Source organism: Fundulus heteroclitus, chromosome 4 (genome assembly GCF_011125445.2).
Source record: "Fundulus heteroclitus isolate FHET01 chromosome 4, MU-UCD_Fhet_4.1, whole genome shotgun sequence".
In the NCBI taxonomy this organism is placed as follows: domain Eukaryota; kingdom Metazoa; phylum Chordata; class Actinopteri; order Cyprinodontiformes; family Fundulidae; genus Fundulus; species Fundulus heteroclitus.
The window spans coordinates 31,232,096-31,260,030 of NC_046364.1; the positions used below are offsets into that span (position 1 = coordinate 31,232,096).

A 27,935-nucleotide genomic window follows, 5' to 3' on the forward strand; every position below is an offset into this window, starting at 1 on the left:
GTTCAGGTTGTTTTTATGCTTGGTTCGCCACGGCGCATGCGCCTGTCCAGCCGCTACTACTCTCCATGCACATGCGGACAAATCCCACAACGTGCGGGGCAGAGCAGGGCGCACCGGAGGGAGTGATTAGTTTGTTTTCCAGCTGTCTGCTCTGCTGGCTGTTCTCGCTTTTTATTTATACCCGCGCATCACCCCGGGCTCCGGCAGCAGCGCCTATTTCTGCTGCACAGCCTAGTCCAGACTGACCGGCCGGCCGGCGTGTGTCCGGACTCCACAGCGAGCCATGTCGAAGGAGGAGCCCTGGGTGGGAACAACAACAACAACAACAACAACAACAGGGCGCGCTGCTGTCCCGTTGCAACGTGCCCCGGCCCATGTCCTCTAACCCGACTACGCCTGCCCCCGTTCAGTTCGGTCCAGTCCATTCCAGGCCAGTCCCGCTTCGAGGCGCGCCCCGATGGCTGATGAGGAGCCCCAGCAGCCGGACCCCGGAGCGGGGAGTCTACCCGGCCTGCTCCCCGGGCTGCAGGGTGCTGAGGCCAGCGCTCTGCAGCTCAGGATCAAGAACTCCATCTGGTGAGGCGTTTTACGCACTGTTTGTGCAAGCATCATGCTGGATTGAACCACTGAGTATTATCCGTGGTTTTATACTGTTTTAGAGCAACACATGGGGAGGGGACTTAAAATGAGTAATACTGCATTTATTGTAGGGTCAACTGTAAAAGTATTTTTAGGGAAACCCCATTGAAACTGGAGATGTATTAACTTTGAATCCTGCATTCAAGTGTGATCAGAGGTGGATAGAGTAGGCTTTTTTTTTTTTACTTAAGTAGGAGTAGCACTACTTCAACAAATGCATGCTCAAGTAAGGTAAAAAAAAAAGAAAAGTAGTCATCCCAAAAATTACTCATGTAAGAGTATAATAGTATTTGGTGAAAGGCTACTCAAGTAGTAACTGAGCATTACTTCTGGTTTGATACTTAGAAAAGAATGTAATTAGACAGACATGTGTAAATTATGTATAAATTCCCAGAGAGGATAAATGCTATAGTACCTTCGCTTGACCTCCAAGGGGCACAGGAGGAAAATAACAGAACAATAAAGATTTTGTAAATACCAGAACTCTCACTTTAACATAAATTATGTGCATCTGTGTCTTGTGCATTTTTGGTTAAAAGCTGCTTTGAGCAAAGTAACTGGAGGTTGGTAATAACCCAGTAGTTGTACTCAAGTAAGAGTAGCGTTACTTCAAAATAATATTACTCAAATAGAAGTAAAAAATATGGTGCAGTAAAATTATTCCCAGAAATATTTTTGGCCTCAAAAATGTTACTCTAGTAAATAAATCTGGTTACTACCCACCACTGGTTTTAGTACATGGAAAGAGTATCAGAAAATATTTTTTTCAAAGGCAAAAGGAAATTAATTCCCTGATTTATATTTGTGTTTGTCAAAGTAATATAACTGTAAATACTTAATGTAGTCATTACTATCAAGATATATAACACATTAGCAGCAAATTTGTATTTCAGATAGCAAATTCGAGCTCATTAAAACGTTCTATTAGTGTCGCACAGTTGGATCTGCAAACATCTCTAGAGATGCGTCTGTCAGGCTTCTTGTTGGCTGACACCTATTATTTTGACCAATATTGTTGTTTTTATTTTAAAGGAAGCACATAAAGTAGCAAAAAAAAGTGGAAAAAAGGGAAAATGGAGTTTGTATGGAGTTTCATTTAATTACCCAATCCATAGACATAAGCAGACTTTTTTTAAGGAAATGTATGTTTTCTCTGCATAGTCACTTATGGGTATTTCAATGGTCTGGCTGTTGACTCTGCTGGAGGTCTCTGTTGTGTCAGAGGCATGAACGTAGCTGTTTCCTCATCCTTGAGGCGTTCCTTTGCTTGAAGCCAAGATTCAGTTTAAGACGTTTTTAGATTAGAGAACACTGTTTGTGGTCGGTCTGGAGAGCTCTACCATCTTCTTATACACACATATTTTAGCCACTTTTCCCGCGTGTATTAGCCCTTTTAGAAAGTGTGGTTTCTCACTCTATCCTGTCCTCGCTAAGTTAGTGACTATGAATCCATTCGCTCTGGTGGTCCTGAAAACAACGTAGGTGCATTTCTGCTTTGCTGCAACAGGATCTCAGTGCATCAGAAAATGGTTTCAAAAATTCTGAAAAAGTGAAAAAGCCTAATTGTGATCAGTTTACGTTGTTATTATAAAGATTAATAAGGGATGAAATTTGGAGCTGAAAATTGATTTGTATGGTAGTAAATTCACTATATTCTTCATGTTATTACTCATGCCATTGCTAAATCAGCTTCAAAAGAGTCGATGTGTGGTGGCTCTTGAACACTGGAACCAGCTGTAGTTGCAGTGTACACAAGTACGGAAATAGCTCTGCTCCAGAATCCTGTCAAGGCTACAGTTTTTCCTCTTGCCATCTACTTTTTTTTTTTTAACATTTTCCTTCCACTCAACCTTCCATTAATATGCTTGGCTGCAGCAATCTGTTTAAGGCCAACGTCTTTAACAATGACTTTTTGTGACTTGCCTGGTGAATGCCTGTCTGCTAGAAATCTGGCAACTCAGCAGCCTTCCCCACGATAGAGCTGGGCATAACTTACATTTCTGTGTAAAAGTCTTTTGTTATTTTTCTTATAGAATATTTTTGTTTTGTGAAAAGATGGATTTTTTCAAAGTTCCCATTGGTTTAACTCATAATCATAAAAGGTTAGAGAAATGAATGAATGAAAAACAAAAAAAGAAACTGTGACTAATGAATTTGTACAGCGAGTGGTTATCACTGCTTGATTCTCATACTTCAATTTATTGAGATGCACCTGCACATGGCAGTGATTTTACTATTTGTGATGTAGGTTTATAGTTTATGTTTTTAGACTTTGCTTAATCGTAAATGAAAAGGATCAAGAACAGTCTGAATAAGGACAGCTCTTGTGTTTGCATTGTTTGATTTTCATCTCTCATAAAGCAGGCATACGTAATCAACTGGTGAATTTAGCGTTTAACCTTTCTAACACCTGTTGCTTCTTTTTCACAAACAACACATTAAATATATTAAAATAAAAACCAAATTAAGCTTGATTTAAAGATTACAACTGATCGATTGCTTGTTTATTGGTTGTATTAAATCGTTTCAGTAAAACCTGAAACAGAGCAATGTGGGTTTGTTGCTTCATGTAAGCAGCGGTGGCATACGTCTGTGTTTGCTTTTACTCAAGGCCATGCTCTGACCTTTTATTTCCGACTGAAATCAAGGAGCCAGAAAATACCAAAAGGATGAGTGACCAGAAACAGTTCGGGGTTCAAATGTGCCTAAAAAAACAGAGCGCCTCATGGAGGACACATGACTCAAATGGTGCTAGTTGTCAAATGGCGTGCAAATATTGTAAATAAAAAATAAGGATGAAACAAATTGAGGTTCAAGTTAATTTTTCAGTGTAGCTCTGCGGTACTTGCTGAGGTGCGTTGCCTCTCAGAATGAATTGCAACCGTTGCATCACTTCTTTATTTCCCCGACTGAACCCTTGCTAAACATTTCATCAGGTGTCGTCCAGTTTACCTGCCAACTCTACCTCACAAAGAGCTTAATGACGGGCTTTCAGCAGGGGGAAGTCCTCGGCCCCCTGGTAACAGTGCATTAAAGTGAACTGCTTGTGTCACGGCTTAGAGCGTCTCCTGACTCTGACCCGCCCAACGACGCTGAGTAAAAGTCTTTAACCCTCGGCGGCCTTCTGTCACGGAGTCAACAACCGCCTGATTGGTCCACGGATAAAGATGAGAACTGCCGCTCACTTAAATGCTCTTAGGAGAATAAATGTTTCAAGGATTCTTTTTATCGTGGTGTTATATTTCTTCCGACTCGACCTTGTATATTTGCTGAAAATACAGTGCTGTAGGCAGAGACATAGCCTACTGGTAGTAGCAAACAATACTGTTATCTTAGATAATTGAGTTAGTAGCTTATTTAAGACTTAAATTTAAAATGTGTGAAAACAGTGCTGTAAAATGTATTTTCTAAATTGGAGATTTCTTTTTTTTCTTGTTAGAGCATTAAACATTTTGATGTCTGAAAAAGGTAAGATGAGTAAATACAGCAAACGATTCAAATAATCACTTTATTTAAACCCTATCACAGGTCGTGACCCCTTGCCGGCGACATCTGCCGGCTGCCGTCAACCTTTGTAAAAAATTTTCACCGTTGAGGTTTTAAGCAGCTACACTAAAGGGTTTTTGACCATGATATCCTGGCTTAAAATCATTCCAAATGCATTTTTGTCTGGGCTTTGAATAGACCACTCCCAAAGCGGCATTTTGAGTTGTTTTTGTTTAGCCAATCAGAGGTGGCCTGGCTGGTGTGCTTTCAAGCAGCTTGAGGTCACAAACAGATGCCTGGACGTTCTGGTCCAGGTTTCTTCTGGTAGAGAGCAGAATTGATGGTTTGATCAATTATAGCAATCTGTCCACATCCTGAATTAGCAAATCTGCCCCAGACCTTCATACTACCACCGCCAGAATGATGTTCTTTTTCTGAAAATACTGGGATAATTTTAATCCAGAACAGGTAACACACTTTCCACAAAGTTCTACTTTTGTCACCTCAGTCCACAGAATATTTTTTACTAAAAGTATTAGATTATTGTTAGCAGTGGTTTTGGCCTTGAAACTCTCCCATGGATGCATTTTTCTTACTCAGCCTCTTTCTTACTGTTGCATCATGAACACTGATGACAGTAACTGAGGTAAGGTCTATCGTGCTTTAGATGATGTTCTGGGTTATCCTCCAAAGTGCTCTTTTGAAATAAATTTCTGGGCTTCCCACTTCTGGGAAGTTTTCTCCGCTGTTGTGTGTTTTGCGGACATTGGCTCTGACTGCGGTTTGCTGGGCTCCTAACGCCTGAGAAATGTCAGTGAGTTTTATTCTGATCTATTCTTAATAATTTCTTTGGATTGAAACACAATGTTTTGGCATTTGAGATCTTTTAGCCTGCTTCGTGTTGTCAGATGGGTTCTGTTTATGTTATCTCTTGATTCTTCTGGTTTGGCCCTCATCAGTCTTAGTGTGACTAGTGAACTTGAACTCAGCTTAAATATGAATATTTATATTCACAATGATTTCATAATTTAAAAAGAGATAGGATTACCTTTTCACGCCCAGCTTGATTGGATAACTTTATTCCTTTAATAACTCAAATCATCATTTGAAAACTTTAATTTGCTTGAAATTTTGTCTGAAATTCTTTGTCACATCACCAAACGTGCAAAAATATGTTTTTTATATTGTTCTGCAGACATTGCATTGTAATGAAAAAGACACAGGGCAGGTTTCCTCAGTGACTGTCAATGAACATCTGGTTCCTGATTGAAGGAACATCTGCAGCCCTTAAGAACGTCTGTTTGTATGTTTCTTTTATTTCACTCGACGTGTGTTCCTGTCAGTGGGATAGACAACCTGAGAGATGTTGGAGGGAGGGTCATTACATACCGAACATTCCTCTGCTTTATAAATAAATACTGTTTAGGAACAAGATCTCATGTTACAATAGCTTCATGCTAATTTCTACTTTGTGTCTGTTTCACAGCAAATCTGTCCAATCAAAAGTGGAAAACATCCTGGTGAGTACTCCTGCTTTGGATGCGTTAACTACAAGATACTGAGCAACATAATGTACTTTATGTGTTTCCCAATGAAAGTCACATCAGTCATCAAGTTTGATAGATGTTTCAACTAGATGACCGAGGGTTGTTTACATAATCCATTGTTTAGGTTTACCTCTGATTTTCACATTGTAGCTTTTTCAACATTATAATATATATGGTTATGAAAAATCTGGTATTTCCAAGTCTGGAAAAGTTCATTCATCCATCCGTCCGTCCATCCATCCATCCATCCATCCATCCATCCATCCATCCATCCATCCATCCATCCATCCATCCATCAATCCATCCATCCATCCATCCATCCATCCATCCATCCATCCATCCATCCATCCATCCTTCTGTCCATCTGTCCATCTATCTCTTCAGTTTGCTGTCTTTGTATTTGCCATATCAGCAGCCTGGCCCCAGAACAAATAGGGGCCACTAATTCATAGTACATTTTTGTATTTTCTCTAAATTAATATCTTTTTGTCTCCTTTTTAAAGATGTGACATTAACCAAAAATGTGGCGATGTACTGGGTTAAAAAAAGGAACTTTTCTTACATGGCTGTCCGATATCTCACAAAAAAAAATTTCCATTAATACAATTAGAATTTAGACGTATGCTTAAGGCAAGTTTAAAAGGGACTTATTATGCTTTTAAACAAGTTACAATAGGTCTATGTGCTTTACTAAACATTGCACACAATCATTCTCAGATAATGAGATTTTTACCACCTTAGTTCCACATCTTTTGAGCACCTTTCAGAATTAGCTATTATTAGGGGTCTGTCAATTTTATGCAAATAAGATGAACTCAGTGTTTATATTCACATTTTGTACACGTGAAAATGGCTGCAAACAGTTCCACACTGGTACATTTTATATAGGACATTTTTTGACCAATCTGTATAATCTGACCCAATCTGTGTAATCTGATTGAACTTGACTTTGGAAAGTGCCTTGAGATGACATGTTTCATGAACTGGCGCTATATAAATAAAATTTAATTGAATTGAATCTTTGACCCAGAGTCAGACCCAGAAGCTGAACTGGAGCCTCCTGCACAAGCAGCAAGGATACAGCAACAGTTTCTGAATAGTAAGCTTCTAAATGGACACCATTGTTAGAGTTAGCTTGTGCTAAATGATAAATCACATTCAGCTGTTAAACCAGCTGACGAAGTGGGCAGAGCTCCATTTGGGCTGCCAGGTGAGGGGCAGTGCCCACTGATTGTGAGCACTTAGAAGCACTAAATGGCTTGTACAGCACTTTATCAAGTCCAAGCGCTTTACACAACAGGCATTCACCCATTCATGCACACATTCACACCCTGACGGTGGTGAGCAAGGCTGCCATGCGTCAGCACCAAGTTTCTTGCCCAAGGTCTCTGTTTGGGCTGCTAGGTGAGGGGCAGTGCCCTCTGATCCAAGGCTGCAACAACTTAGGCTACGTTCACACTGCAGCCTGAAGTGACCCAATTCCGATTTTTTTGCCCATATGCGACCTGGATCTGATCTTTTTATGACAGTCTGAACAACACAGATCAGATTTTTTCAAATGCGACCCAGGCCACTTGGATGTGTGGTCCTGAATCCGATACGCATCTGATCTTTTCAAATGCGACCTGTGTCTGTACGGCCAGGTCGCATTTATCCGACATGTACGTCACCGATACTCGACAAACGTCACTATTCTGCGTCCTGCTATGCAGAAGCGGGAAGAAAGACGACACCCATAGCGGACTACAATGAGAAGAGCAGTCAACGGAGGGAAAGCTCCGGTTAGAAAATAAATTAATGACCGCAAAATGCGCGGCAGCATTATAATCCATGTTTACTTCCGCAAACACTGAGGACGCTTGCTACGTGTGACGTCATCGCGTCCTCCACTGCGCATGTGGGACACTTAGGTTGAACGCTTTCAGTTCACACAGGAGATCACATACAAGTTGCATATATTTGGAAATGTGAATGACCACGCAAAAAAATCTGATTTAACAAAAAAATCGGAATTGAGCATTAAGACCTGCAGTGTGAACGTAGCCTTAGATAGTCAGAGCAGGGGATTGAACCGGCAACCACCGGTTACAAGACAAGGTCCCTAACTTTCACCCTGAAAAAGCCATAGAGACCCAAATGAAAGTACAAAAACATGCAAAAACTTTGTGTAATAGGTCACCTTTAAGTCATAGGTGTTATTTGCCAGGAAAGTCTGATCTCTGGTCTTGGACTAATGTCACCCCAGAGTTAAACATTTTTGCAAATAAGAACAAGGAAAGGAAGAAAGAAGCGAAAAAGGAAGTGACATCGTAATTTATTTTGTTTTGTTGCGTGAAACCTGCTAACAAACAATTACCTGCCGGAATCATTTGTATTCATCAGTGCCACATTATTCCTTTTACCTTAAACCAGGGGGGATGGGGGGGGGGGGGCTTGTTTAGAGGATGGATGTGTTGTGAAAGGAGCCATCCTGGGAAACATGTTAGCAGCAGAAGATTTTGGTTCAGCCCACAGACTGTCCTGCCCTACAGGAGCCTGTCTGTCTGTCTATTTGTCTGCAGCTGGGTACTGCAGGGAGCATGTGCATAGTGTGGTGTGTTGCATTCACAGCACATCCCACACAGCAGCAGTCAGTGAAGAGCTCACACAGCCGCTGTTCTGCGTGTGTGAAATCTCTGACTCCAGAACATTTAACCTCTTTTAAAGCTGTAAGGACTAAACAACCAAGCTAGACATATTATCAGGGGGAGTCAGGATTGCCAAAGCTGGACCAGAGACAACCCAGACAGATCACCAGTCCACAGGGCCAACATAGACACACCTAATTTAACAGATGTGTGTCAACATTTATCGGCATCCATGGCAAAAACACATGTGAAACCTGAAGATTAAGTAATCTTTTAATTTGAGTTGGAGGAAAATGTTTATTATTATTACGATTTTATATATATATATATATATATATATATATATATATATATATATATATATATATATATATATATATATATATATATATATTAGTGTTGCGCTGATGCCATTTTTTGGCCCCGATGCCTGACTGTGCAGTATTGGCCGATACCGATACCATACCGATTTCTGTTTGAAATTGATGTGTGTATATATGAAGAACTGCATACTACTTAGGGTAGTAGAACTTTTTATTGCCTACCTGGAATGGGTCACAATAGTTGAATAAACTTTTGGCTCTCAAAGGCCAAAATAGTGCAACATTCGTGAAATTATAACCTGTATAATAATAGTGCAACAGTAAGACAGTAAAATTACATTAATAACTGAATAATCTCTTTTAAACCCTGAGTTTTGGCTCTCAAATGCCAAAACAGTGCAACTTTCATGAACTTATATAACATGTATAATACTAGTCGGGAGAGAGAAGGCCGCGTTCAAGTGACATACAAACATCAAAATGGTATCGGTGCCCTATTTGTTGGTACTCACTGATACCGATACCACCATTTTAGTGCTGGATCTGGGCCTCGTCAGATACTGGTATCGGTATATATATATATATATATATATATATATATATATATATATATATATATATATATATATATATATATATATATATATATATATATACAATTTTAATTTATACTCAATACGCTGAGATGTTCTGTGTTGTGGAAGTTAAGTTTGTACATCGCTTTGCTTTACTTCATAAATGATGTTTTGACTGACAGTTGGTTTCGGGTTTTGTTGCATCATAATTCAATTCAATTCAATTTTATTTATATAGCGCCAAATCATGAAACATGTCATCTCAAGGCACTTTACAAAATCAAGTTCAATCATATTATACAGATTGGGTCAGATTATACAGATTGGTCAAAAATGTCCTGTATAAGGAAACCAGTTGATTGCATCAAAGTCTCGACAAGCAGCATTCACTCCTGGGGAACCGTAGAGCCACAGGGAGAGTCGTCTGCATTGTTGATGGCTTTGCTGCAATCCCTCATACTGAGCAAGCATGAAGCGACAGTGGGAAGAAAAACTCCCCATAAGTCCCCAAATTGTTTTGCTTTAATGTTTAAGTTACCAAATGCTCGTCTCTTCTACCTTTTACCATCTTGTACTTTTTCAGCTTTTGTCTTTTTATATCTGACTTTTTCAGGAACAAACCTGCACTGGTTACCACATTACTCTGCTTCTTAACTGCGTATTTTTAAACTTGTGTTGGCGAGGTTTCGTACCCTATTTCAACAAACGATTATTAAAAGTTGTTTTCTATTATCTACTCATAGTCAGCTGTAATGAAATGGGAATGATTTGACTCCAGCAGGAGGTTATGCGTAGTTATTTTGGTTCGATCAGGGGTCATAATCTGATATTTCATAAAAGTTAACCCTTAACAGGGTTTACAACCACAATTAATTCAAATTAGGGGTAATTTAAAACCTTTTTCAAAATGATGTACAATTAAATTAAAGCACAAGTGATATTTGAGTATTTTTATGACTGTTTACTTCCATCATTGATCACAAATGCATAACTGACAGAAGAAATAAACAGATTTTCACAAGTTAAATACCAGGTCAGGAACTGGTGAAAAACCTAAAGTTCACAAACGACACGTTACACACAATATTCTGTTTCTACAGGACTGTGCCTCATATACTGTTAATAAACCTTAATCTGTTTTAATGGGAGACAATCTTATAGATCAATACCCAGTACTTCGTAATTACAAAGTGGAAGGAAGATAATAGATTGTTTTCAAATCTTAACAAATAAGAATCCGAAAAGTCTGGTGTGTGCATATATATTTATCTGTCTTTACACTGGCAACCCTAGATAGAAACCGATGCACCTACAGTAGTTGCCTTCATAAGTCACCTAATTAGTCAATAGAGTCCCCCTGTGTGTAATTTAGTCTCAGGTTATATCCAGTTGTTCTGTTAAGGCCTCAGAGGTTCATTAGAAAACATAAGGGAACAATCCTCATCATGAAGACCAAGGAACACGTCAGACAGGTCAGGTCAGTGTAAAGCAGGTTTAGGTTGTACAACAATATCCCATGGTTTTAGCAATCTGGGAACTCTGACTGCTAAGTTCTCATCAGCTTGACAGCCTGCGGGCTAAGACTGTCTCTATGGCGGCTGGTTTTTGTAAATAGCTCTCAGTAGCGCCACCCTGAAGGTAAAAGTCCAAACAGTTTGTGTCCAGGATGTGCGGGACCTGCTGAGATGTTAGCTGCTCTTTTCCTGACCCTAGACCTGGATAAGTCCCGGATGGAGGACAGGTCATCCCTGAGAATCCCCTCTGCAAACCCAAAAACAAACGCAAAACAGACTGAATTATGGCAGTGTAGAAGAGGACCAGCAGCTACTGTGGTTCCTTGGACCCTGAAGTGATTCACGGCTGATACAGTGCTGTTCAGGATGGTGAGGCGGTGTGTGGGGTACTCTTCGGAAGTGGGTTGAGTGGGTTTAGCTCGGTGGACCAGCTGATCCACTTCTTGTCTGTATGCAGACTCGTCATCTTTGTCCTGGATCGGACCGATGACAGTGGTGTCATCTTTAAACTGCTGGAGTTTCATTGATGGGTCCAATGAGGTGCTGTCATTTTTGTACAGGGAGAGAAGACGAGAGCGGAGAGAACACTCCCCTAGGGGGCGCTGGTGCGGGAGAACTTGTTCCCCAGCCTCACCTGTTGCTGCTGGTCTGTCAGGAAGCAGAGGGTCCAGCAACAGGCCTGTGATGCTTCAGCACTAGTCACGTCAGGTCAGGGCGACTGGTCTGTAGTCATTTAACCCCGTGATGGTGCGTTTCTTGGAGACCAGGATGGTAGCGGAGCGTTTGAAGCACCGCGGAAACTCACATAGCTCCAGAGGCTTGTCGAAGGTCCAAGTGAACGTTGCGCGTCGCAGAAAACCAACACTGCACAATATGCTGAGCACAGCGTCCCCCCCTGGTGGAAAACTGTGGCGGTAGCATCATGCTGGAAGGATGTTGTTCGCCAGTAGTGACAGCGAAGCTGGTCGAATGTGATGGGAAGATTGAGAGAGATAAATACAAGGCAATCCTGGAAGAAAACCTGTAGAAAGACTTGGGAATGGAGTTTCACAACAAATACTAAAACAGCCATAGCTACTAATTGTTTAACTCAAAGGATATACATGTGTTTGAATGGCCTAGTCAAAGTTTGGACCCAGGGAGGCTAAATATAAATGCAATCCATACTTTCAGATTTTCATTTGTATAAAATTTTGAAAACCTCTTTCTTCCACTTTATGGTTGTCCTCTACTTTGTGTTGACCTATCACATAAAATGCCCAAAAAGTACATTCAAGTTTTTGCTAAAAAAACAAAATGTAAAATAAGTCACTGTATTAGTGCATTTTTCAAAGGCTTCTACTTCACATTTAAAGGCGCAGAGAATAAAATCTTTTGACATTTTGTTGAGTTGAAAGTTGAGCACCGAGGTTTGTGATAGTCCTGTAATTTAAAGCAAACCGTTCAAAATTCACCGCAATCTGCATATTAACAAGCATCGGATTTGGTCTTAACCTCACATCCAGGCAGCTAATATCTGCTGATTGACTGGAAGGTGAAACACTGCTTTCATCCTCTTTTGTCCTCTTTGTTTTTTTTTTTTGTCTACAGCAAGATGTGGAGAAGTTCTCAGACATTGAAAAACTCTACCTCTACCTCAAGTTGCCTACGGGTCCCAGCAGCAGTGCAGAGAAAAGGTGAGACCTCACCTGTTGGAAGGTGCTGCACGGTGAAGAACATTAGAGCAATAACGATTCATGATCAATAGACTGGTCAAAGGAATACTGAGGGCTTTCATGGGGTTTAATCAGTCAGTTACCGTGCATCTTTGTAATTTATGAATCCCTGACCTCCATCTTTTCTCAGTGACCAGAGCGCCCTGTCGTCCAGCCGCACTCAGCAGATGCACGCGTTCGGCTGGATCCGCGATCATCTGGAGGAATACCCGGAGACCTCTCTTCCCAAGCAGGAGGTCTACGATGAGTACAAGTACGTACAGCCAGAGCAAGCAAAAAACTTTCTACTGTAGAAATCTACTTATTTTAGTCCCATGTTTAGATTTTTGACATCTATTTAAAACGTGTAGAATTCACAATGCATAGAGCACCTATAAATCAGCTCACTGTTGTTTTTTTGTGTTTTCGCTTTTCTTTGTGCAAACACCTAACAGTGTTTGTGCCGCGTCCTGGCCCACATTACTGCGGGCTAACGTGTCAGTATAAATAGATGCAGCAGGCATGAGAATCACAGAGCAGCATGTGTTGGTAATATTAGAATGGAAAATCTGAGACAGCCATTGAAAAGCTCTGACAGTCTTATATAACTTTCTTTTTTTTTTTTATCTATTTATCTCCACCAGAACAAAAATACAGCGGCGTCCAGAAACATTGGCGCCTTCAGGACAGGCAGCTAAAAAAAAAGAGGCTAAAATCATGTAACACGGTTAGTTTTTGTGTGATGGCTACAGGGTTTATCTAAACGAAAAGGAACAGCATCTAATGATCAATAAAAAACAAACAGTGCAGAACTCCTGGGGAAATTTAGAGAAGTTTGCGACTCTAACTGTGGAGTCTTTACGTATGTTTTGGGACCTGAGTAGTGCTGCCAGTTGTCTCACATCGTCTCATACATCTTCACGCCGATAGATATGCAGTAATACTGAACACAGCGCAGTGTTCCTACGCAGTCTGCAAAAGTCTGCAAATTCATTTCAGAATTTTCCAAGCTAGGGTCAGTATGGAAAACAAAATATTGTAAAATGTAGGAAATATTAATTTTCAGACTTTATTCACCGTCTCTCTGTCAAACCGTTGTCTTTCCTTCTGTCCTTTCTTCAATGTCCTTTTTTCATTGTGTCCATTTTTCTTTTCCTCTCTCACTATCTTAGCCCTCATAAACTTCTTTCCTTTCTGTATTGTCTCCTTCCTTCCTTTGTTCATTCCTTCCTTCCTTAATTTCTCAATTAATTCCTTCCTCTCTTCCCATTTTTCTTTCCTCTGCCCTTCTTTTTATCATTCTTGCCTCCTTGCATCCTTCCTTCCTTCCTTCCTCTCATCTTTCATTCCTTGTGTCCCACCTTGCTTCTTGTTGACATTCTTTCCTTATCTTCTCATGTCCTTCCTTTCTTGTGTTTGTCTTGTTTCCTTCTGTCCATCCAACTTTCCTCCCTCTGACCCTTGAAATGTCTGCTATAAATTCATAGCGAAGTTCAAAAAGTGACTTGGTGTTTTTTATCTATATTTCCGGAAAAAATCATCCACTCTATCTTTTAAATGCACTGTTCGACTTAACAAAATATAAGGTCTTAGAAAATGACTTTAACTCATTTACTAAAATTTGGACTGTTTTTGAAGAAGCAACACTTATGTTTGGCTAATAAGAAAAACACCATAATCAATACAGTTAATAAATACAATTCAATTCAATTTTATTTATATAGCGCCAATTCATGAAACATGTCATCTCAAGGCACTTTACAAAGTAAACTTCAATCAGATTATACAGATTGGTCAAAAATTTCCTATATAAGGAAACCAGTTGATTGCATCAAAGTCTCGACAAGCAGCAGTCACTCCTGGGGAACCATAGAGCCACAGGGAGAGTCATCTGCATTGTACATGGCTTTGCTGCAATCCCTCATACTGAGCAAGCATGAAGCGACAGTGGAAAGAAAAACCACACATTAACGGGAAGGAAAACCTCCGGCAGAACCGGGCTCAGTATGAACGGTCATCTGCCTCGACCGACTGGGGTTACAGAAGACAGAGCAGAGACTCAACAAGAGAGACAAAAAAGCACAGAAGCACACATTGATCTAGTAATCTGTTCTACATTAGATGGTAGTAGCGGGTGATCAGTCTTCTCTGGATGATGTCACAGCTAACAGAACACCAGACCAGGTGTACCTACTATGAAGATAAAAGAGAGAGAACAAAAAGTTAAAAAGGTAAAAGCTGAAATGACGACAAGCAATGCACAACTGGAGAACAGTAGAAATCAGTAGAGTGAGAAAAATAGATCCTGATGTCCTCCAGCAGCTTAAGCCTATAGCAGCAAAACTATAGAGGTAGCTCAGGGTAACATGAGCTACTTTAACTATAAGCTTTGTCAAAAAGGAAAGTTTTAAGATTAGTCTTAAAAGTAGACGGGGTGTCTGCCTCATGGATCAAAACTGGGAGTTGGTTCCACAGGAGAGGAGCCTGATAGCTAAAGGATCTGCCTCCCATTCTACTTTTAGAGACTCTAGGAACCACCAGCAGACCTGCGGTCTGAGAGCGAAGTGCTCTGTTAGGAACATACGGGGTAATCAGAGCTCTGATATATGATGGAGCTTGATTATTAAGGGCTTTATATGTTAGAAGAAGAATTTTAAATTCTATTCTTGATTTAACAGGAAGTCAATGAAGGGAAGCTAAAATTGGAGAAATATAATCCCTTTTGTGGATTTTCACCAAAACTCTTGCTGCAGCATTTTGGATCAGCTGAAGTCTTTGAAGTGCATTTTGTGGACTTCCTGATAGTAAAGAATTACAATAGTCCAGCCTTGAAGTAACAAATGCATGGACTAGTTTTTCAGCATCGCTCCTGGACAGAATGTTTCTAATTTTGGCGATATTCCAGAGGTGAAAAAATGAAACTCTGGAAATCTGTTTAATATGGGATTTAAATGACATGTCTTGGTTGACAATAACACCAAGATTTTTTACTTTATTACCAGAGGCCAAGTTAATGCCATCCACATTAAGTGATTGATTAAGACATTTATTTTTTGAGGACATACATTAACACGTTATTAAAACTACCAAACTTAACATCTTCAATACTCCCCTGAATCTCCTGAGCCCAAATAATGTGATGAAGATCCTGCTTGAAAAATTATACAGTCACATGTGAAAAACAGATGATTCAAATCCTTAGTGACCTTCTCACAAAATACACAATTGTCTGCATTTATTTAAAATGTTGGTCCTTAGGAATGTATTAGTTGGGCATATTATATTTATAATTTTAAAATGAATTTATTTTGTTTTTGAGAAGAGAGGAGAGGTTAGATATTTAGATCTAATCTTCTTAATTTGTTCCCTGTTGACGTTCCTGAAGATTTATTCCCTTTTAGGCACACTAGTGGCACAGTATGTGGATAGGCTGCTTCTTATTAACTGGTTGTTACATTAGACACAAAAAGAAATTTTTGAATCGAGCATTTTCCGCAAGACACCAGACCATTTTTGGTCAGATATGTGGTCCAAGCTAGTTTGAAACCTCTGCTTCCTGTTCATTACAGCCATGCGTAACATCAACTACTCTCTGCATCGAATTCACATTTTCTATTTTTTTTTTATTTATTTATTTTTTTTTGTGGCATTTTAAAAGTTTGCTCAAAATTTGCATGACCTAGCTGCTGCCTGGCAAAAATATTCGCACTTCTTTTCATACCCATACAAACTTCTCTATATTCTGTCACACAACAACAAAAAACCTAACTGTATGTTATTGGGATTTTACGTGATAGACAACATAAATTAGTACATACCTGTGAAGTGGAAGGATAGTGATGGATAGCTTTGATAGATTTTTTTCAAAATGATTTAAATAAAACTCTGAAAACTGTGACATGAATCTATACTCCACCCTCCCAAGTCAATCTTCGGTAGAGCCACCTTTCTCTACAATTACAGCTGCAAGTGTTTCAGGGTATTTCTTAATTAGCTTTGCACATCTATGGGGTGATTTTTTGCCCGTTCTTTGTAAAATAAGTTATGCTCCGTCAAATTGGATCAAGCACATCGATTCCAAGGTCTTGTCCACAGATTCCTAATTTGATTTAGGTCTGGACTTTGACTAGGCCAGGGGTGTAATTCAGGCGTGTTGGACCAGGGACACATCTAAAAGGTTGCAGGATACCGGTCCTCGTGGACTGAAGTTTGACACTCTTAGATAGGCTGTTATAACACATAAATATGCTTTGATCTAAACCAACACATTGTTGCTCTAGCTGTGTGTTGATTGACACAGATTTTGTTTAGAGGTATCAGAGTAAAGATGGGGTTTAATATACATTTACACCACACTATTGAAAACCGTCTTTCATTTTGCTTCCACTTTACAATCATGCTCTGCTTTGTGTTGGTCTATTTCAACCACTTGCTAGTTAAAATACATTGAGTTTTGCGGTTTTAATGTGACAAAAAGAGAAATGTTTTACATAACTTTGGGCCAAGAAGCCACGGGATCACTTTGTTACTCCTTTACTTTTATCATATATGATTTTCTTGTGTATTTCAGGAGCTTCTGTGACAATCTCAACTACCACCCGCTGAGTGCTGCAGACTTCGGGAAGATGATGAAGAATGTCTTTCCGAACATGAAGGCGCGTCGTCTTGGCATGAGAGGGAAATCTAAATATCCTTTACTGGAATGGAGCGTACTGTACCGCTCTGGCCCATGTCTGTCTGTATGTGTGTGTCTGGCCTCAGACCATCTGCTGCAAGCGTTCATAAGCTCTCTAAATATAGACGTGAAATGAAATGAAGCCCCCCTTCTGCCTCAAAGGCACAAGCAGAATACAGAGACCCTTTGGGGGGGGGGGGGGGTAGTCTGTGATCTTGACCTTCAAGCGTACTCATGCCTGTTGAGCCTGTGACGTCAAACCGCTGTTTGGTTTGTGTTCATGACCTTCATTGAGGTTAATATCATTATCTCTGAGGAAGGTGGGGTCATATATCTTCAATTTCGTCAAGTGGTGAAAAAAACATGTTGGCTAGCTAAAGGGAGTCTGCTTTTTAGCTAAAAGCTACTGAAAACCAGGAGAAAAAGCGGGAAAATTAATAAATACTGTCGTTTGGGAGTGATCGTTTTTTATCAAAATTGGCTTGTTATTTTTAAGTGAGTAAAATATATATGAGATTCGTTAGTCAAAATTAATCTTAAAACTACAGTTTTAAGTTGGCATATGGGTGTAAACTACTTCATATTTCACATTTACTAGACAGTACATCTGTAATCTGATACACCCTTCCTACACACCTAAAAATAATAATGCTGCTAGGACATTAAGTCCTTTATTTGTTTGTGGAAAACATTTCTGTTTGCCTGAATTTGAGGCCCATGATTAGTATTTCAGATATTATTTGCAACCAGTGTCCGAAATTAACTTTGTTATTCACCGGCCAAGTTGGCCGGTCGATGTAAAAATCAACCGGCCAGGCATATTTTTTACCGGCCAAAATATTAATTTTGACCAGACCTCAACTTTTATAAAAATTAAGAGTGAAATTATGTTAATTATGGGGGGGCGTGGTTGGGGGCATGGCTGACTGGAACCTGGAAGAGAAATCTTTGTTTCCTGAATTAAAAAAAATATATATATTGTAGTTGATTATAAAAGACACAATATGAATTATCAGATTCACATCCAGGCGATAAAAAAACACTACAGATTATCATTATTCTATCCATGTTGGCCTTATTTGTGAATGAGGCAGAGTTTCATCAAGCCAGTACGGTCAGTGGGGGTTCTAGACCAAATGTAGCAGGGGGGGTCAGGGTGGGGCCAGTGTTTTTTCACACAGAACAAAAGATTTGGGGGGGGACTTAACAGGTCAACATTTCATCGTTTAAAATATTAAGTAAGCCAAAGAGCCAATTGTGGCTCTGGAACTGCAGGTTGCAGACCCCTGATCTTTTCTCAATACAGCGGGAGCTTAACGTGAAACAGCTTGATTTTAATTATTGTTATTTTTTTTATATATATATTTTTTTATTATTTTGTTATTTTATTATTGGGTAAAACCATAAACGAAAAAAATGCAACTGATCCAAATGACCAGTCAGTCACGTTATCTTTGTCAGCATTTATCATCCTAACAAATTTAACATCATGTTTTTAGTACAGGGGCCATAACAGGGGCCAGGAACAGTTCTACATGGGCATAGGCCCCTGTTGGCCCCTGTTCAGAACCGCCCCTGTGTATGGTTCAAAATTTTCCCCTCAGCTGCAACACTTAAAGCACTCAGGGTTCACGCTGCGTCTTTACGCTGATCTCGCTGCTGGATTTTACCCTCGTGCGCTGCGCCCCCGATATTACAGGTTACATGTAACGTAATTTTGCGCACCTGAATTCAAGCGCAACGCACCACGCCCACTGAAGCACCGCTGGTTCTGTGTCGTTAAAAACAAAAGAGCATGAAAAACAGTTACCGACTCTCCTACTGACTTTAACTGGGACATTTTGGTACGAGTGGAAGGACATTAAACGTAGCGATTCATGTTTTGAAGGCTGGCCGCTGATAAAAGCACCTTGCTCCGAGAGGGGGCGGGGGAGGCGCAGTAAGAGCGGTGAAGCACAGAGCCGCAGCGCAGGTAGTTAAAAAAAATCAGAATAAATAAGAACGAAACTTATAAACAGACTAATTGGCGTTTTAGACTGTATCTGGTTAGCAGATCTGTTTTCTGATCCAGCGTGCAGCCATGACTGGTTCTGAATGTGAAAGAAGCTGAACCAGCACCGCAGAAGGCGGGTCTAGACTGAGCTCTGGATGGACAGAGCTGTGAACGGATCGTATGGGTTTTGTTATTTTTATGTTACTTTTATTTTATTTGGTACAAACATTTACTCGCCATGTGGCAGCTAGCCCTCTGAAATTCACTCGCCAAACGGGAAATTTACTCGCATTTGGCGACTGGCGAGTGTTAATTTCGGACCCTGTTTGCAACCATTTACCAGCTCGGTCTGGTAAACTATTTAGAAGACAGCATTGGTTGTGATAGACTACCAGATTTGTAGGATTGTCCTGAACCAAATCTCAAAGGACGTTAACGCGCAGCAAGTCCTGGACGTTTTCATGATACCACTAAGCTTGCATTTTGCTTTCTTTAATTCAATTCAATTTTATTTATATAGCGCCAATTCATGAAACATGTCATGTCGAGGCACTTTACAAAGTCAAAATCAATCATATTATACAGATTGGTGAAAAATGTCCTATATAAGGGAACCAGCTGATTGCATCAAAGTCCCGACAAGCAGCATTCACTCCTTGAGAAGCGTAGAGCTACAGGGAGAGTCGTCTGCATTGTACATGGCTTTGCAGCAATCCCTCATACTGAGCAAGCATGAAGCAACAGTGGAAAGAAAAACTCCCCATTAACGGGAAGGAAAAACCTCCGGCAGAACCGGGCTCAGTATGAACGGTCATCTGCCTCGACCGACGGGTTACAGAAGACAGAGCAGAGACACAACAAGAGAGACAAAGAAGCACAGAAGCACACATTGATCCAGTAATCTGTTCTACGTTAGATGGTAGTAGCGGGTGAGCCGTCTTCTCTGGATGATGTCACAGTTAATAGAACACCAGAACAGGTGTACCTACTATGAAGATAAAAGAGAGAGAACAGAATGTTAAAAGCTGAAATGACAACAGTTATTTCAATGCAATGCAAAACTGGTTTGTTAGAGAAGATTAGCAAACAGCAAGATGAAAACCAAGGAAAACAGCAGACAGGTCTGTGATAAAGTTGTGGAGAAGTTTAAAGACCTATCAGATCAGGAAACAGTTTGCCAAGGTTCCAACATTTCACTGGTCTCTCTTCAATCCATCATCCAAAAATGGATAGCGTGGCCACAAGTTTAACATTTCTGGCCTATACGCAGAATCCTATTTGTGAAGGAAAAGTAACAAATGCACATCAGCATGAACCCATAATCCCCATGGTAAAACATGGTGGTGGATGCATCATGCTGTGGGGAGGATTCTTAAAAACGTGTCTTTAATTACTTCTTAAAATGCAGCGTCAGAAAGTTTCTTGTACAATTTCTCTTTGAAACTGCTGTTTTGGCCTTAACACGGGTTTACATATTGCTACAGTGGACTAAGAAAGAGACCGTTTGTCCACATGCCATCTTTACCCACTCTAGAGCTCCATAAATCAGCAGACGGAGTAAGCACACCAGAATTTTCCTTTTATTTATTATAGTTCTGGAGAATCCTTTAGTCATTTGTGCTCGCCTGTATAACTCCATGTGCTTTGTGCGGCTTCAGTGCGACGCCCTGGAGTCTCCATGCCATGTGGGGGGCATCAAGGAGGATGTGCGATTTGCAGCCTGTGACCTGGTGTGCGAATGGGCTCAGAAGGTGCTGAAACGCCAGTTTGATGCCGTTGAAGACTTGGCTCGCTTTCTAATCGACAGCCACTACATCAGCAACAAGTCTCTGGCAGCTCTCACTTTAATGAGCGGCTCAGCAGCAGGTGAGGAAGTTAAAGCTAAAGCCTAAAAGTAGGCGGCAGAGACACCTAGCGGCAGCTGCCTGCTACTGCACTCACTGCCTTTTGTGCATTGATTGAAATTTGATTAATTTTGTCAGTTAATTTTATGAGTTGAAGTATTTGCACAATAATGGTAATAAAATAGTTTTAGGCTGCACACATTTTACATGTTTTAACTGACTGTGACGAACGTTTATACTCTAGTAAGAAAACAAAATGTTGCTTATTTTTTACTGTTATAAAAAAAACATAAAACACCAAGTAATTGTCACAGCTTCTGCATATGAGGTGTGTCTTTAAAATCGCGCTGTGTGTCTCCAGAGGTCAAACCTCAGCAGACCGTCTCAGCCTTCGCACCCACAGCCGAAGCTCAGCCTTTCCAGCCTCAGGGGAAAATGTTTTCGTCGCCGTCCGTGGATGCAAAGCAGCAGCTGCAGAGGAAGATCCAGAGGAAACAACAGGAGCAGAAGATGCAATCTCCTTTACTGGGAGAAGAGCAGGCTAAGAGGATGCTGGACAGCGTGGCTTGTGGCAGCCCCAGCCCTCCCTCGCCTCAGCCGGCCATAGGCATAGTGGTCGCTGCTGTCCCGAGTCCCATCACGGTAAGAAATGAGGACTTTCAATTTGTCTCTGCATTTTTCATACACTTAACTGTGAGGAAAAAAAATGCAAATTTTATAAATCAGAAGTAACGTGGCACATGATTCATAATGATTTTATTCTTTCTCTCACAAAGTTGTTTTTAATATAAAAGTTAATGAACTGAAAAATTATGATCCTTTCTTTAAAACCTCAAATTCAGATTTAATTCTAATAAAAGTTTTAGAAAATATCATTAGACGTTTGCAATAACAACATTTCCTACCTCGCTGTTTTGCATGTTTGGACAATATTAAGAAAAGTTGCGATATGTGATAATATTACTAATTGTTGTGATAACGACATGGCTTGCAATGTCTTTCTACTTTAGGATCGTTGCAAACCCAGACCCCAGATAATAATCAGTCTTTCCAGCTACTAAATACAAAAACATTCATAATTTCCAACTCAAACACAAGTTTTTCATGAAAAGGTTGCCTCTTTCCGACTTTTTTTCCGAAGTTTTGGCAATGCAACAACGTATCTTTAGTTTCTTATCAACTTTACCACCCTTTAATCTTCTTTTTATGCTGCATTAAACAACAAATGTCACCAAACATATCCGAGGCACTGAAAGCATGAATGCAGGGGGATTAAATAATCAGCCAGCACAGCTGAAGTCTAGAAAATAACTTTGAAAGACCTTCAGGTGTGGCCCAATGGAAGCAAAACATAGCAAAATGAGAAAAAGCTTTTGCACAAGCACACATTGCAATGTCGTTTTGCAGGATTCAAAAGCATCCATCCCCACTTTGCCCTTTTCACACTTGTTTTCAAAGATTCTTTATTGTCACCAAGGTGAAATTTCTTTTAGGCAACGCCAGCTAGGAGTACACATAAAAGACAAACAAACAGACAAACAGACAGGTGATGAACAAGGGTTACAGTATTTTTTTTATCCCCCCCATTATAGCGTTCAAAAGATAAAAAAAAAATTAAAAGAAGATTCAAAGGTTTGTATGAACTAGTTGTTCTTCATGAGTCAAATATAACGAATAATGAGGCAATAAGGTGCTTTTGTGCAATAATGATTTGAGGCTTCATTTTACAGAAACTTGCATTTAGATATTCTGAGATAATAGTGTGCAAATAGGTAATACCATTAATGTGACGATGTTACTGCGTATTTGCAATTTTACTTTAGTACCAAAAAGATCACTGTATTTTATTAGGATTTCATGTGATAGAACAAAGACAAAGTAGTGCATATTTGTGAAGTGGAAGGAAAAGGATGCTTGATTTTCCACATTTTTACAAATAAAGATCTGAAAAGTGTTGAGACCCCTGTCTCAATATTCAGTTGAACCACTTTTTGCTGCAGCTGGCTTTAAGTCTTTTGGGTGTGTGACGCCCAGCTTTTCCCGGATTTTTATTTCCCAAACTGCCCAAGCTCAGTCGGATTGGACCACACGTCTGAAGTTGGAGTTAGGTCTGGACTTTGACCGAGGCAATTGAGTTGTGGATCTGGCTGCGTGTTTGGAGTCATCGTCTTGGTGGAAGATTTGCCTGCTCCTCACTCTCAAGCCTGTTTCAACTTCCAACAGGATTTCTCCCAGGATTTCCCCATATTTCCCTTTGTCGACCTTCCCATCAACTGTGACCAGCTTCTCTGTCCTCGCTGAAGAAGAGCATTCTGACAACATGATGCCGCCACCACTGTGGGGATGTAGTGTTCAGGGTACCGTGTAGTTTTCCTCTGTAGAGCATTTTACTTGTAGGCCAAACAGAATGCTTTAACGAGGTTTTTATTTCTAACCACTCCTCCGTAAATTCCAGTTTTAGGTATTACTCTACAAATCGGGACCTTATTAGGAGATTCTCCAACTTGAGCGGTGGGTCTCTGCAGCACCTCCAGAGTTACCATGGACCTCTTAGCTGCTACTTTGGTTTATGCTCTCCTTGCCAATATTACATATAGGTGAATGATTAGGTCACTTTAAAGGCACCTGCTGGCACTGGATTTTATTTAGTGGTATCAGAATAAAAGGGGCTTAATACAGATTCATGCCACACTTTCCAGATTTTTATTTAAAAAAACTTTCAAATAAAATGCGTCCTTTAATTTCCACTTAACAGTTCTGCACTAACTTCTGCTGGTCACATAAAACCCAGTAAAATATATTAAAGTTTGTGGTGGTAGCATTATAAAGTGGGACCAAAAGAACCAAAAAGAGGTAGAAGAAAATGTGCTTATGATTGTGTTTTTTGTGTTTAGTTGCAGAAGAGCGGGCATCTGATGTCTTCGAGTCCTGTGGGGACAGTGGAGACTTAGACTTAGACAACTTTATTTGTCATTTTGTATGCACAGAGTGCGTACAGAACGAAATTTCGTTTGCATGCAGCTTGAAAAATCACAGTGAGTTGCAGTAAATTACAGTAAATTACAGGATAAGGTGCAGCGGTGATTTATGTAAACAATTGAAATGTAAACAATGCAGGGGAAATAGTGTGCGATTTCATAGTGTGAAACCAAGTGTGGACCAAAAGAACCAAAAAGAGGTAATAGAAAATATGCTTATGATTGTGTTTTTTGTGTTTAGTTGCAGAAGAGCGGGCAGCTGATGTCCTCGAGTCCTGTGGGGACGGTGGAGAGCAAAGTCCTGCCGATTAACTTCCAGATGGTGTCCCAGACAGTTCAGGTAGTGAACCAGAGCCCCAAACCTGCCCCCAGTAATCTAACCAGCCCAGCAGGGGAGCGTCCAGTCCGCCAGCGCTACGCTCAAATCCTGCCCAAGCCTTCTGCCACCTCCGGCATCGCCATGCGCTCGCCCTCCACCATGATCATCGCCAACAGCCCCATTAAGACCATGATGGCGACGTGCCAACTCAGCCCTGTCAGCTTGGTCAAGATGACGGCCATATCGCTGGCCCCCAACGGCGGGGAGACGGCGTCCCTCCCGAACACCGCGCTGCGGCCGGCCTCTGCAGGCGTCGCTTCTGCAGCCGCGGCAGACTTCGGCTCCAGCCAGAGCGTACGGAGCGCTTCTGCCGTCCCCATCCTGGCCCCGACCGCCGGGCCGGGGCAGAGCGCCGACACTCAGAGCATGGATGTGGAGATGGAAGTTGAAGCAATACACATGAACAGCCAAATGCAAAATCCCAGCTGTCGCGTTTCGACCCAGGAGGGGACGTCCTGCAGAGCTGGAGGGGCTGTACAGAGAGCGGCTAGTGTGCCGATACCTCACACCAAAGGCTTCCTGGGCCTTGAAGAAACGTCGGCTACTAGATGCGGTGGAAACTCCTCGTCAGGCACCGACGCTGCGGTCAAACGTAACAGTGACGGCTCTAATAAAGCCGGCACTTTGCACTTAACGTCTCCTAATCTGAACACCAGCGCGCTTTCTCTAGTAAACACCAGCAGATTATCGTCCTGTGGAGAAGGCGCCCAAGCAGAGGAAGTGTTCTTATCCGCAAAGAGCTTCAGGAAACGCTCGGGCCTCAGTCCAGACCTCTCCCCCGTCAAACGGGCTTTCATGCCCCAGCAGCCAGCAGAGGGCACTACTTACAGCCCCGGCCAGGGTCCCTCAGACAGACCAGAGAGTGCACCAGCTTCCAGGGAGCTAGAGATGAAACTGAGCTCTGTCTTCTCCACTCAGGTCCACGTACAATGTTCTTCCTCTCTCATCGACTCTGTTGCCAAAACACAAAGCTCTGCGCAGAGGAACAACACTCCCACTGTTATGGAAACCAGCACTGTGGTCAGCGATGCGTTGATGCAGGAGCAGCGGAGGCACGCTGTGGGTAACGTTCATGCCATACCGGGAAACCCTGGTTATCCGAATCATGCGGGCGTGAGTCTGAACTCAAGCGCCGGAGGAGTTTTGGAGGGATCTCATCAGTCCAGCCCCGCCGCGAACTCCCTCCATTTCGCCTCTAACCAGCTACAGATGCAGGAGCACATGGGTTACTTCTCCTTCGACGACGACGTCACCCAGGACAGCATCGTGGAGGAACTGGTCCAGATGGAGGAGCAGATGAAACTGAAACGGCTGCAGGAGCTCGGGAGCGGCGGCTCGCTGCCGTGCCAGCCCGTCATGGCGCCAAGCAACGTCACGTCCGCCAACCAGACCATCGGCGGGTTTTATCAGGCCCCCAACCACAGCGGCAACCTCATCCACACCCCCACACCCACTTCAGAGATGATGGGTGGAGCGCAGAGCCTGACGGGAGACAGCCCCTGCTCCCGGATGGCCTCCACCACCCCGGTGGACAGCGCTCTGGGCAGCAGCCGCCACACCCCCATTGGGACGCCCCACTCCAACTGCAGCAGCACCGTCCCTCCCAGCCCCGTGGAGTGCAGGAACCCCTTTGCCTTCACGCCCATCAACTCCAGCATGACGGGCTTCCACGACAGCAGCCCCGTCTCCAGCAGTCCGGTGAAGCCCATGCAGCGGCCCACGGCCACGCACCCCGACAAGGCCCGGCTGGAGTGGATGAGCAACAGCTACGGCTCCAACAAATCAAACTGCGGGATGGGAATCCTCGCCGGCTGCAGAGGCCTGACGGACGAGCCTTTTCAAAAGCCGCACGCCTTCGCCGTCCCTCACGCGCGCCACCACGACGGCCACTGCGGCCGCCTGACTCCCATTTCCCCCGTGCAGCAGCAGGCCGCCAGCGCGTGCCGGCAGGAGGGCTTCGCCGTGCCGGCCCCCCTGGACAACAAGGCCGCCGGCGCGTCCGCCGCGACGTTCCGCTGTCGCAGCGTAAGCCCCGCCGTGCATCAGAGGAATCTCAGTTTGAACGTAGGAGGCAACGCCCTCCCCAGCGTGGCCCGCTCTGTCGCGTCTCCCTTTAGTTCTCCCGTGACGCCCGAGGTGCTGAGCATCTTTGCCAACAGCGAGGCGGACCTGGGGGCGAGCAGCATGGCGCAGAGGAGCCGCTCGGTGCCTCTGAACGTCATGATGCAAACCGAGGTGCAGCAATGCGGCATGCTTTTGAGCAAACTGGAGGGGGACCACGAGGATGCTCTGCGGGGTCTAGGCATGCATAACGTGCCCTCCGCCTACACCAGTCGGATGAACATGAGCCAGATGCTGGAGGCCAAGTCCAGCCTCCCCTGCGGCGACAACCAACTCGGCCTGATGGCGTCGGACTCCACCGGCTCCTTCAGCTCGCAGCAGACAGGTTACCTCATGGAAAACGCTGTCAACGAGCGAATGAGGCTCTCGGCAGGCGGCGGCCAAGCTCAGCCGGTGTCCGCTGAGCACCACCGGCACCAGCAGGCCCGCTCTGTCATGCTGGCTTTGAGCTCGCAGCAGCAGGAGGAGCTGAAGCGCCAGCAGCACTCGGACTTCAGGAGTCCGCAGCAGCACCTCCTGACGGGTCCGCTCATGGAGCAGGTGTCGGAGCTTACCGCGGGCGGGGCGGATTTCCCCTGCGAAATCAGAATGACGTCGGAGCTCTCCGGCAGCATCAACGACCTGAACGCGCTGGACACAAACCTGCTGTTCGACCCCAGCCAGCAGCAGCAGAGCAGGTTCCACGGCGCCGCGGCGGAGGAGCTGAACGAGCAGCTGTTCCAGCAGATCAGCGAGACGGCCCATTCAGGCGGGCTGGACTGGTTGGAGAGCAAAGATCATCCAACTGTTGGGCTGATGGGCTGAAAACCCAGACTTTTATATATTTTTTTCATATTACGCTGTTGTAGCTGTGTGTTTGTAAATGTATTTATCAGGTATTTACTCTAATGTACTAATTTAACTGAGGACATGCTGGAGGTTTGTCCAGTTCAAGTGCCAGGCTGAACTGAAGTAATGCTGCAACGCCGAGTAAAATGCTGGTCATTTCCCTTTAATAACATAATTTAAAAAAAAAGAATCGCCTCGTGTTTAGCCTAAAGCATTTCTAACAAGCGGACGAAATATCGGCCTAAACTCACTGTTTTGTGTTTCTCCAAGTAACAGTTACGTCCTGGTATTTACCGTTTAAAAACTGCATCAATATTTAATCATAATATGAATAAAAATCTAAATAATTATTTACCGTTAATATATAATATCAGAGTTGTATGTGTCATAGACTTTTAGGAAGAAATAAAACTCAACCGTCATAGATATTAACAAAAACTAACCATAGGTTGTGTAAAGGTGTACACCGCTGGCGTCCAAAATGTTTTGCTGCTAGATCCGAAAAACGTTTGCAAGCCAGGAAAAATCAATGTTTTTAAATGACTACACTACGGTTAATTTCCTTTGATGTTCTGTTTATCTGCTCAGTACCGAACTAAACATGCAAGATTTTAATTAAAAGGAAAGTAGTCCGAATTTTTATGAATGCAGAAACCTAATTTGTGTTTAGCTTTAAAAAAAAAAAAAAAAAAAAAAAAAAAGGTTTTATTAG

The 27,935-nt window shown here is 42.3% G+C and overlaps 1 protein-coding gene across 1 annotated transcript; it reads left to right on the plus strand.

The window, feature by feature from the left end:
- The first annotated feature begins 76 nt into the window (after positions 1–76).
- Positions 77–27,863, plus strand: LOC105919778 (DNA-binding protein RFX7). The gene is made up of 9 exons (XM_036136381.1): positions 77–576; positions 5,612–5,645; positions 12,302–12,387; positions 12,557–12,679; positions 16,976–17,092; positions 20,546–20,630; positions 20,732–20,939; positions 21,279–21,559; positions 24,137–27,863. The coding sequence occupies exons 1-9, from the start codon at positions 458–460 to the stop codon at positions 27,197–27,199; spliced, it is 4,116 nt and encodes a 1,371-aa protein (XP_035992274.1). The 5' UTR covers positions 77–457; the 3' UTR covers positions 27,200–27,863.
- Positions 27,864–27,935: the final 72 nt, after the last annotated feature.